Consider the following 12,867-nt stretch of genomic DNA (forward strand, 5'->3'; position numbering starts at 1 on the left):
AGATACTTACCTGGCTAACACAGCTTGCAGGTTCAGACTAACTTTTTTGAAGGTGTTTTCACATCCGTTGTTCTCACCAAAAATCAGTAGAGCGTGCAAGTCACTGCTGTCACCTGAAGTATGCCTAGTAATCTTAACAGCAACACTCAAACAAAAGGGTCACTACCAGTCACAGTTTATCTACAACTAAACAGATTGCTAAAAAATATTTTTGTTTAAACATATAGCAAAAAAAACCCCAGGAAAACCAGCAGTTTATTTTTGCTGTAGATGTATCTTGATTATTTTTTTAGTCAGTGTAACAACAAATGGGAAAATAATTTCCTATCCACTTCCCCCCCCCCCCCCCCCCAAATTATTTAGAGATTTTAGGAGTGTATTTCAGTGAAAACATTTCTGGGCATTTGATTACTGCATACAGCCTCCTTAGTAGGAAGCTTTACAGAAAACCACATGGTTCATCGTTTCTTGCAAACACCACCATGTAATTTTTAGCCTTCATACAATGTCACTGCCAACACAGTAAGTTTCAAAATAGTCCCATTGTCGGCGAATGAATGCTGGCTGCTGCTGACAGCCCTCTGCATCTACACTCGCAGCACTAATCACACAAACGTCATCCAACAAGGCATCTAAAGCAGAGGTTTTAACCTTAAGCAGCCAAGAACTTTTCCGCCCTAGTTTCGTGGAGACAGCAGCAGCAGCAATAGTAGCAAACCCTGCCTTTCCACCTTCAAAGGCACTTTAGTTATAACAGTGTATCTCGGGTTTACAAACAGAAGATTTCCGGGCCGACTAAACGAAAACGTCGCGACTTTGTTTTGAGCAGACAGGCTTCCAGGCAGTTTCAAAAAGCAAGTTTTGGGCATTTTTTAGTCGGAAGCTTTCACAAGCCTAATAACCGAGCACCTTTTTGTTACCTTGCTGCCCGATTCTTCGGCTTGTGACAGCTTGTCCTCGACACTGTGGCTGAGGAGGACTCTCACGGGAGGGCTTACAGACCCTCCGGGTCAGCGTTCTGGCAGATCCGGCGTCTCCGTGGCGGGGTTTAAGATATGGAATCACACGGCTAGGGCGGCGGAAAGGCGCAGCGACACGCCAGTCTTTACCGCTCTGCTCTTCCTCCCTCCGGACAGAAGCGGTCACTCCTCCGCCCGCTCCGTTCCCGGGACGGCACCGCCTCCCTCGCCCGCCGTGAGAGATGGAACAAGCGAGGCCGGGCAGCGCCGCTCCGCTCGGCTCCGCCCCGCCGCAGTCCCGGAGCCCAGGGCCGCACCTCTGCCCGCGGTGTGGGAGGAGTCGCGCCGGGCATTGCGTTGGGAAGTTTGTGCCTCGCCGCGCACCGTGCCGGCCGGAGCGCTCGGCTCCACGTTGGCTGCGCAGGCGCAGCGGCCGCGGCTGCCTGTGCCCCGCGGAGGGGGGCCCGAGGGCGGAGCGGCGGCGGCTCCGCGGGCCGGGGCGAGGGGAGATCGGTTCCACCGCCCCCTGGGCGCCCCTCGCCGCCTGACCGACCGGCCGGCCCGGAAACCGTACCCTCATCTCATTCTCCGTCCTGCCACCATGTTCAAGAAGCTGAAGCAGAAGATCAGCGAGGAGCAAGTGCTGCCGCGCGGAGCGGGGGGACGTGCGGGCTCCGTCCCGTCGCAGGTACGGCGGGGAGGGGCCGCTGCGAGACGTGTCCGCCGGAGCGTTGTGGGCGCTTGTGGCGGCCTGGCACCCGGCAGGGCAGGGCCGCGCCTCGCCCGGGGAGGCCTCGGCGTCCCGCGGGTCGGGCGGACCGGCCCCGCCGCCGCAGCCGCGGGAGGGTCGCGTCGCGCAGGCCGAGCCGACCGGAGGCTCCGGGATCGGTGGGCTGGCGGGAATCGCTCCCCGGGTCGCTGTCAGAGCGGGGCGGCTCCGCTAGAACTTCGTCATCCAAGTTTGTTGTTACCGGAACGCCTCCTGCCAGAGACCGTGCTTCGTTTTGGCCACTTTACAAAGGCTGTCTTGTGGTGGAATGCAAAAGCGATCTCTTGCCTGAACATCAAACAGAACGAAACAGAAATATGTTTTTCCTTGGCATTTAAAGTCATGATACTTTCGCGTGCACTGAATAACAATCGAGCATTGAGTTCCCTCGTTATCTTTGTCTCTCATCCTAATGTTTGTTTTTTCAGTTCTGTCCGTCCCTTCTGTTAGCATCTTTTAGAGGGCTGGTTTGCTTACCTCAACCTTATTCTTGAGGTTTTTAAACTGTAGATTGAGAATATAGTATAAATCTAAGAACAAGGCGCTTATTTATTTGTTCTAGTCATAATTTAATTGGCCATTTTCCTCTTGCATATACTTTCACTAAGTTATTATAAATGTATTCTAGAAAAAGCTGCTTTTACATGATAATAATACATGGTAGATAGGATATGTGTGGAGAGTATCCATCTAAGTGAAAGTGGCCAAAAGATATTATGATAATTTCATGCATGTGCCAAAGCAAAATAAACTGATAGTGTCTGTCTGTGTCTCATTGTTAGCTTAAGTAGCCTATGTATCTTGGAATCTAAAAGTATAAAAACTGATATAAACTCCGAGTCCTGTGAATGTTAAACTGCAGACAAATAATTTAGTTAATTTGACAAATAGATGATTACTTGCCTGAGCTTGGTCTGAGTGTAATTTGAACCACTGGGAGATTTGTCACTGCATAGTCTCAGTATTAGACCATGGTTTCAAAACTGCTGATGGTTAGGTTCTATTCTTTGAATCACTCATTTGTGAAATAGAGGTAAGATTTTTGGAAATGGATATATTGTAAAGTTTTATGTAGCTTGTTGAGTCTTACTTTAGGGCCTTCCACAGTATTAATTTTCTGCTTTTTCTAGTCAGCAAAGTTTATTTTTATATACAGTTTAAAGTGCTGTATTAATTGCCATATGTGGTGAACTTTCAGTGCAGTGTAAAAGAGATCGAGCTGCAGAGTTTACTGTTTTCAATATGCAGCAGCTAAATTTTGATAACTTTCACACAGTATTGTAATCCACTTAGTTCAAGGATACTTGGTGCATGTGTTCAAGAGTTGGTACTTGCTGAAAATCATCCTACTGAATAGATATGAGCTTATGTGCATACATGCACCCAACAATGTAATATACTTTAGTCTTTATCTGGCCTAGAATTAACATTGACAAATACCCCGAAACTTGATACGAGAGCTTATGATAAATTATACCGAGTCTATAGACCTAATCTGCTGTACTGTGGACAGAGCAGATCAAGTAACTCAAGGGTTGACATAAATGGAAAGGCAGAAGCAAAAAATTACAACGTATTTTTATTTTCATGTAAAATAGTTGTCTTGCAATGTTTCTTACTCATCAGTTGCTCTCAAGTAACACTAGGAGGAAATAGTTAAATTTGATCTTAGAGGTAAAATAGGTTTGTCTTCTCACTTCTTGTGTCTCATTTAAAAACAGGTTCTGTAAAGGAGGAAGAACTGACTTTTTGAGGCTTATAAAATATACTGTAGCCTTGCAAAAAAGTGTGGGATATGCTTTTTTCCTTTACTTTTTTGTAACTCAGATCCTTAAAATGCATTACTTCCTGTTAAATTTCTCAAGTGTAACACTTTTTTTCTGAGGAGGTGTTTGTAGGCCTTACTCTTCTGTATGAACAGTTATCTGACTGATGTCATCTGTCACATTGAGGATACCTGCCCCTCGCAGCCTGAGGAACACCTCCCTTTCTGACTGCTGGCAGGGAGGAAGAAAGCACTATTGCAATTACAGGCGTCTTGAACTGATACTTGTCCAAGATTGTCACCTGACAAATAGGGATGAAGGAGAAATGGAGGCAGTCAGTACTTTCTTTGCCTTAGCCTTTAATAGTACTGGCAGACCTTGGGCTGCCTGGTCCTGAGTCAGAGGACCACGACTGCAGGAACATTGACTTTCCATTTGTGAACACTGAAATTTTAAGAGACAAGTTGTGTCAGTTGAATGAATGTGCATAATTTCATGCGGCCTGTGGGATTCAACCCAGGGTACTAAAGGAGCTAGCAGTTATTACAATCTCAGTCATCCTGGGAATCTGGGGAGGTCTCTGCTGACTGGGAGCTAGCCAACATTATTCCAGGTTACAGGAAGGTCATGAGGGAATATGCAGGAAACGACAGAGTTAACCTCAGGACGTGGAAAAATTATTAAGGAGGTCATACTGGATGCTCTTGAAAGACATTTAAGAAACAGTGCAATCATCAGATACAGTCAACATGGGTTCACAAAGGGGGAATCCTGTTTAAAAAACCTTCTGCAGTAGGTTTACCTGCCTGGTAGATGAAGGGAAGGTGGTGGATGTAGTTTTTCTGGGTTTTATAAAGGCTTTTGGTACTGTTCTTCTCAGCATTTTTCCAGACAAGTTTTCCAGCAGTGGGATGAGCAGGTGTGCAGTGCACAGGGTGAAGAATTGGTTGAAGAGCAGGGCTCAAACTGTTGCAGCAAACAGGACATCTGGCTGGTGACCAGTTAGCAGTGGTGCTCCTCAGGGCTCAGTTCTAGAGACAGCTCTGTTCTGTCTCCTTATCAGTGAGCTGGAGGCTGAATGTGCAGAGAGTTTGGTGATGATACCAAACTGGGAAATGACTCTCCCACGGGACAAAAGGCTTTGCCTTGCAGAGGGATCTGGATTGACTGGAGTCACCAATTGATTGATTGAGCTGTCACCAATGACATGAAACAAAACAAGACCGACCAAATTCTGGATTCTGCACCTGGGATGGAGCAATCCCAGACATGAGTCTGAACTGAGAGAGGAATGGCTGGAGAGCAGCCCTGCAGAAAGGGGTTTGGGAATGCTGGTTGGCAGGAAGCTCACTGGGATCAGCAGTGTGTGTGCCCTGGCAGCCAGGAGAGCAAATCTCATCCTGGGGTGCATCAAACACAGCATCACCAGCCAGCCAGGAGAGGTGATTATCCCACTGAATTCAGCACTGCTGCAGCCTCACCTCGAGTACTGTGTGCAGTTCTGGGCCCCACCATTTAAAAAGGACGTGAAGGGACTTGAACGTGTCCTGAGAAGGGCACCAAAGCAGGGGAGGGGCTGGCAGGAATGTGCTCTGGGGAGCAGCTGAGGGCACTGGGCTTGTCTGGTTTGGAGAGGAGGAGGCTGAGGGGTGACCTCAGTGCTGCCTACAGCTTCCTGAGGAGGGGAATAGACAGGGAGGTGCTGAGCTCTTCTCCCTGCTACACAGTGCCAGGACATGCAGGAATAACTCAAACTATGTCTGTCATGGGAGGTTTGGACTTAACATGAGGAAACACTTCTTCACCCAGAGGGTGGCCAAAACCTGGAATAGGCTTCCTGGAGAGGTGGTCAATGCCTTCCCCAGCCATGCCTGTCAGTGTTGAAGAGGCATTTGGACAGTGCCCTTAAAGCCTGCTTTAACTTTGCTCAGCCCTGAGCTGATCAGGCAGTTGATCCCTTCCAATTTAACTGTACTGTCCTCCTTCAGCTCTTTCTGTTTTTGCATAAGATCGATGAATATTTGTGCTGCAAAGCTTAATGCCACTGAAATGACTAAATCGACAAGAAGTCTGAATGCAGTAGTGAGAATTGTAGGACCATTAAGGGCAGGGTCAAGAGGTATGTTCATACTGCTTCTAAGCAGTGACAGTGTCCTTGAATGTTTCTGGCCCTCGTCAAACAGAAGGAAATTGATTTCCAAATCATCTTCTTAAAATCCTTGCATTAGATTGAGGGTAGGAATGAAAGAAGAGTAGGCTGTCAGCATGAATATATCGGGTTTTTTTACAAACCCTATGAATACTTTGGTATGATTGTTTTCAGCAGTACATAAAGCTTCCATGATGAACACCTATTTTGATTTGGTACTAGCTAAGCTGTGTGACTTTTGAGTAGTATTTTCAAGTTGGGACATTAGTCTACCCCATCAGACCTGTAACTGTGACTGATTTTAGAATAATTTTGATATAAAAAAGAACAAATACAGCTACCACTCCTGGTTCCAGCAGTGTTCAGCTGATAGAAATTTCAAGAGGAGATAGGGTTAAAATATGCATGCACTTGCCTCATATCCTGGGTTAAGTACCCCTGTGCTCTTCTGCACAGGTGGAACTTCTGATCATCTGACAACTCTGGGCCTGGATTGGGGCTCCAGGGGTGGAGTGTGGCACATTTCCTCCGTGTACCAGGTACTGGCAGTCACTGCAGGACTGTGATGCAAGTCCGCAGGAATGGAGTGTGTGCAGAAGGGCATCACCTCATCAAAGCAAAGCCTGACCTTCCTCTTTCCCCCACCACATGCCTGAAATATTTTGAGTCCACAATCCTTCCAGCCTCTCATAATAGCCAATGAGAAATCTTTCTAATTACTTTCTTTTGTATGGGTCTGCTTGTTGATACTTTATGACTCATTACATTTATACTGAAATTTTATATTTGAAGTTTGCATTATGAGGCTGGCAGAGTAGTTTATTTGAGTTGGTGTGACTTTTTAGAACCTCAGTTTAAATGAGGTTGTAAAATTTCCGTGAATAGATGTTTAGTTCTGATAGGAACAACAAGTAAATATTGACATCAGAAAATACAGCAATTTCTTGTGCGTTTTTGATTGCTTAGATTAAATTTTATAGATTTTATAAATTTAACATTTATAATTTTTTTAGTATCATTTTTTGTTGTTAATTTTCTAACTTCTTGATCCAATTCTGTTCCACTTGTAAATTCTTGATTCCTTGTCAAATCACTAAACTTTTAAACCTGAGGCAACAGTACTATGTTCCTAAAATATTAGGAGGCTTGTTTTTCAAATATGGTCTAGGAGGACCATAGTCAGAAACAGTCAAAATAACACATTTTTTTGCTTGTTCCTGTGGCTAATTCATGACATATTTTGCTCTGGGGACTTTGTGGCAAGGTACAACTTGTCACAGACAGTTGCTTTCTTTAAAAAGATCTAGACTAGGCTTTACTGAGATGATATAGTTAGTAATTCTTGAAGTAAACTATGATACAGAATAATTAGGTCTGGAGTTAAAAATATTAATTGTTGATATACATGATCTCTCTGTAGGTCCCTTCCAAATCCCCTCCATCAACTGGCAACAGAAGCAGGACAACTTCATTTACAGATCAGAATGATGAAGGCACTTTAACACCAGACAAAGAGGTCAGTTGAGAACTGTTTTTCTCTGTTTTTCAGCTTTAAAAAAATCTAACTTTATGTCATTCCTTGCGTTTTTAAAAAAGTGTCTCAATCTCAATATTTTCTGTGTATTTATAGATATGAATAGTCTATTTTTTAGATTAAATACCTAAATATGTAATAGTAATAAAACAAATCTTTAATCTGTAGTGATTAACCTCCAGATTAGGAAATGTTTTAAGTCTTCAGGTCTTAAAAATCTTATTCCTGAACTGAACTCAGTGAGGCAGTGGGACACAAGATACATTCAGATAGACTAACTTTGGTTTTGTCCCACTTTTGGTTGAAAAGCTAGGTGAATCCAGGTCATTTGAGGTGTATAATCCAAAAGGTTTATACAAAATATTTGTGATTGTTTCTAACCGTACTAGTAATAAGTATCGAACTCAAAGTTATTTCCCCCACCCCACTTCCTCTCTCCTCTGCCCCCAAACTAAAAAACAACACAGCTCTCCTCACCCCCCCAAAAAAAACCCTCCAAAAACGAAACAACAAACCAAACTGATTCTAAATTATCAGTCATGAAATATTAAAATCATTATCAGGATGATGGGTAACCTTGACTTGCATAATAAAGCAAACTAAGAAGACAACCTGCACTTAACCTTGTTTCATATTAAGTAATACTGCTCTTTTGAAGCAGCTTGATTAACAAAAGGAACAAATACAAATAAACAAACATTTACCTGACTTAGTGAGCATGGACATTGGCTGGTGGCATAAAGCAGGATGCTTCTGTGGTTCTGTGAACTTTTTCAGAGGAAATGTTGTGTCCTAGTCAGAAAATTCAGTTGCTTTGTTTTGCCACAAAATATGATGTGTCTTCTTGCAGTGGAACAGTCCACTTTAATTTTTAACACCATGTTTTCTTTAGGAGCTAATCAGCTATACCTGAAATTTGTAATAGATTTCATTATGAATGCTATCAATGATTATAGCTTGGCAGTTTGCTTCCTGCAAAATAGAAATTGAAGGGAAAGTATCTAATGGTCTTGTTTAGTATTTTGGTATTTTCTAATAAATGCTTATTTTCTCCACTGTGATATATATATATATATATCTCTGTAATGAATTCCCTCTCTCCTTGGAAAAAAAAAAATTCTGTTAACTGGTGCTCCTGAATATTGGCAATCAGTGTCACCCAGGATAATTTACTAAGTTTTTCAATAAGGAGAGTTTTCTGATCTTAATACAGGGTATAGAAGTAGCATATTGCCACATGAAAACTACTACTGTGGCCTAGAAGGAGTGGGTTGGTACTGAGAATCGATTTCCCTTTTTAAAAAAAAAAATTATTGTATAATGTGAAGAAAAACTCATTTTGGCCAATGTTTTCTTCATGATTTCTATTGAGAACTACATTTACTTCATTAGATATGAGTTGTCCCTAGCAAACTCCATTTTCAGAGTGCTGTTCCAGACAAACAAGAGAAGCAAAAGATTACCCATAGCACATGCCAAGTGACATTGGAAGAACATTAATCTCTCAATAGACTGGTTAGACTGGAATGACCAGAGAGGCAGAAGGAGGAATAAGATTAAGAGTGGAAACAGAGGTACTAAGTACCTTCAGATTTATAGTTATCCTTGGTCTTAGGGGAGCTGCCATAACAGCTTTACTTGTGAAACACATCCTTTAATTAGAAATTCAGGAAATAGTGAAGTCCTAAGGGGATGAAAACCTCTGGGTTTTTTTTGTAAGGACTGATTTTACATCAAATGGAAAATTTTACGAAAAACTAAGTTTAAATGATTAAAACAATAAATTCATTTTCTCCAAAAATTTCTCGTCAATTTTGGCGGTATGATTAAAAGCAAATCATCTTTGAAATCTGTTGGATGAGATTTTCATAAAATTCAGTTCAGCAGCAGTATAGTTTGTTTGTTTAAATATGATGCAGATATTGCATATTGTCACTGAAAATACATGCCCTGGTTATATGAATGCATTATGTCTTTTGGAGGGCATTTTTTTGCTGTGTTCTCATTTGACCAGGCAGTTGCTCTATGTGCAGGTGTCAATGGCAGTGGCATTACAGTGAACTGCTGAACAACATTTAATATGCTGAAAATATTTGGTTGAAGAGTATTGCATGCTAGAACATTTTTGCAGTACATGAATAATTGCTAACTATTTTAGTACTGAAAGCCAAGCAAAATTAATGTTTCATCATTGTTTTGTATATTTTGTGTCCTCTGTGAGCTATGTTTTAGTATGTCTTTAAATAGATAAAGTTTTTGTGTATTTTTACTTCCACAGTATTAAAGTTGCAAGTATTACAAATGAAATATTTGGTTTATTCTCAGAATGTTTTGATAATAAAAACAATTTCAGAATTAGTTACAGTTGTAAATGACATCATTAGTCTGATCAAAGAATTGTAATAAAACTTATGTGCCAACATTATTGCTTTATACTCTACAATGATAAGATTTAAAAAATATTTTAGTATTTCAAAATTCCAAGATGCTGTCAGTTTAAAATAAACCTGCAGCTGGTATGCTCCATTTACAGAATACGCGGTAAGTTTCTTTTTCATGCCACCTTTCCTCTTCAGCTTGTATTTTATTGGATATCTGATTATCCAGTAGCAGTGTTATAGAAAACTTCAAATTTTTTTCGTGTATAGGAAAAAGCAGACATCTGACTAGTTCTGTATTCTCTTATTGCAAGTAGCTCATAAAATATGATCACGTTGTGAGGTAAAACTACTTCCACAGAGCTTTGGCAGACAATTTGCATATCCAGTCATTTCTGAGCTGATATGCTGCTGTCTGAAACAGCCCCAGACCATTAATACGGTTACTTAGTGAGTTCTTCTTTTCTAGGGAAGAATAGTGTTCAGTTTTCAAACTTACCACATTGACTTTTGAGCAGAGTTTGAGGTGAAATACTTAAATAGTATTCACTATAGTTCCTGTAAGTTAAAGATGTCCTTTTTGTTCTACTATATATGTTTGTATACTTAAAAATATATAAATCCCAACTGCAGAAGATAACAAAGCTGGTGCTAGTTCGCTTTCAGCTGTTAGATTGCTGTAAGTGACCTACCAGTCATGCATCCAAATGTCACTGACATCCTAATGAGTGTTATGGAAGTGACAGCAGAGCACAATATATATAGCTCTTAGACCTAAAGATACTTAGCCAAGGTACTTTCCAGTCTCACTTCAGTGATATTTAACGACTGTGTTATTAAATTAGTTGAGATGTTTCTCTAACATTGGCTATTAATAAGGCACCACAAGTAAAGCTGAAATAATATTCCTTCTGCACTTTTGTTATTCCTGTGTCTTTTCTGTATTCTTATACTTAATTTGAAGTACTTCTAAATAGGTGTTGCCATGCAAAGATGGTAGTGGTTCAGACATATCTGTACTTTTTTCCTTTCTGATATTTGGGACGAGATTTTGAAGGCTGCATAAGCTAGTTTGAATCTAAACTTGTATTTTACAACTCCTGATACATAAACCAACATGCTTAGCTTGCTCATCAAAATAAAAAGCAAACCAGGAAAGACCTATTTGATTTCTGTATTACCACTTTCTGAGAGTGCAGTTCTGTTCTCCTAGATTCTGGGGCTTGTTTAATTGCAGAGAGAAACCCTTGAAATTTTAGCTCTTCAGTTATTTCTATTCCCTTGTCACAGTAGTGATGAGGCATAAAAGATCATATTGCAAATTGCACAAAGCTTTTTGTGAATAAATATTTTGTAAATAAGAAAATTACTGAATTATTCACAACTTTTTTCCTGACTTTCACCACCTTGGACAAATAACCAAATTTATTTATTTATTTATTTATTTTACTCTGAGGAATGAGTTCTTTTTAAGTAAGAGTTGAAACGAAACCTTTTAGCTGATAGCTGACATCTTCTAGCTACTCAAAGTAGATGAGGAAATAGTGGCTTTTCTCTTAGACAAATTTTGTAGTCCCATCCTCTTCCCTCTGTCTTGCTGTGCTGGTATATAACATAGCAAAACTGCTCATGTACAATTATAGCAGCTTTTAGGTATTAACATATTAGAAATACGCATATGCCATGGTGCACTTTGCTAACAAGATGTATGAATTTTCAAATTTGCTTGATAACAGGCTAATAAAAAATTTGTATCTACTGATTCCCTTCTTTTTCTGAAAGGGAATAATGATTACCTTTTGCAGTCAAACGTATTAGATGCATGTAACATGTATAATATTCAACTACTGCCATCTCCAGAGCAATGAGACTTGAGTCAAGCTCTGATCCCTGTTAAATTTTGAGTTTTCTTTCACATCATATTAAAGAAGCTCTTTGATCTAGGAGGAATTGCAGGTACTTTGACCTTTGCACCCCACTCATCAGAATCCTTGTGAAAGAAGATTTGAGCATGGTAATTCTTCAGGGGGAGGAGGAATAGTAAGAATAATAAGAACACAGTCATTTCTGGAGTTCATAAAGTCCTTAAAAATCAATTAGGGCTGCTTCACTTAGGCCAAACTTGAGGGCTACAAAAACTGTTCAGAATATTGAAAATACAAAGGTTATTGAAACAGAAACTTTGTGTCCTTTGATAATACTGCAGGTAATGTCATCTGGTGTTTGGCTTCCTCAGCAATTTTACCTCATTTGCAACTTTCTATCCAAGGTAGAAACATTTGTTGCTCAGTAGGATTTTACTGTCAGAAAAGCAAAATAAGAGTTAAATACTGTGACAAAAGATCAGTAATGTCAGAGCCTGTCAGGAAACGTTTCTGTTTGACCACCCAGTAGCCACTCTGGCAGTCACACTTGAGCCACCCCAGGCTTTTGCTGTGGGACTGAAGCCCCCTCACCACAAGCAGCTCCAATGAGCTGATGGGTGCCCCACCTGACACACTCACAGGGAGACAAGTTTTATGAGAATTGCATGCCAGACAAGTTTCTCTCACTGCCTTGACCCACTTTTTCCCATAGAGTTCTAGACTCCGCTTCCTTTAGGAATTTTTAGCATGATGCAGCAAATAATGAGAGATGGAGTTGGGTGTCTCCTGGTAGGGACCCTGAACAAAGGAATGCCTGGCTTTCATTCTGTCTGCCTGTTCTAATGGTGATATTTGATCTGGGGTCTTCTCAGTGTTCACTGGGTTCTGCAGAGTCTCTGGGTGACTGGGCACCATCCAGCTGGCATGGCAAGTCTGTGCCTTTTATTGGGCAAAGGGCTCATCACTGGGGGTTTCAGCCATTTCTCACCACCCAGGGCACAACCTATACCTTGCAGTGCAACTCTTTGTAGTCTTCAGCCTATAAATCTAGTGCTTGAGATTAAGGTCAGTGTGGGCTGAGGAGACAGTTTACCCTGGAGTATCACAGAATTGGTAGGATTGGAAGGAACCTCTGGAGATGATGTAGTCCAACCCTGTTCCAAAAGCAGGGTCACCTAGAGCAGGTTACACAGGAAAAGAATGTGTCCAGGTAGGTTTTGAATGTCTCCAGAGATGGATGCTCTATGACCTCCTTGGGAAGTCTGTTTTAGTGTTCTGTTACCCTAAGTGTAAAGAAGTTCTTCCTCATGTTGAGGTGGAACTTTCTGTGGTTTAGTTTATGGCCATTACTCCTTGTCCTGTCACTGGACACCACTGAGAAGAGTCTGGTGCCATCATCTTGACAACTTTCTTTGAGATATTTGTATGCATTGATTAGATCCCTTCT

The 12,867-nt window shown here is 41.2% G+C and overlaps 1 protein-coding gene across 3 annotated transcripts in view; it reads left to right on the forward strand.

Moving 5' to 3' along the window:
- The first annotated feature begins 1,526 nt into the window (after positions 1 to 1,526).
- GOLGA4 (golgin A4) overlaps positions 1,527 to 12,867 on the forward strand; it is a 73,139-nt gene continuing 61,798 nt past the window's right edge. For all 3 annotated transcript variants that reach the window (XM_088167930.1, XM_088167936.1, XM_014877043.2), the window contains exons 1-2: positions 1,527 to 1,647; positions 7,064 to 7,159. In XM_088167930.1, the coding sequence (XP_088024056.1) occupies positions 1,561 to 1,647; positions 7,064 to 7,159 (183 nt within the window). In that variant the 5' untranslated portion in view covers positions 1,527 to 1,560. The remainder of the gene's footprint in view (positions 1,648 to 7,063; positions 7,160 to 12,867) is intronic.

This window comes from Sturnus vulgaris, chromosome 1 (assembly GCF_052056855.1).
Source record: "Sturnus vulgaris isolate bStuVul1 chromosome 1, bStuVul1.hap1, whole genome shotgun sequence".
In the NCBI taxonomy this organism is placed as follows: domain Eukaryota; kingdom Metazoa; phylum Chordata; class Aves; order Passeriformes; family Sturnidae; genus Sturnus; species Sturnus vulgaris.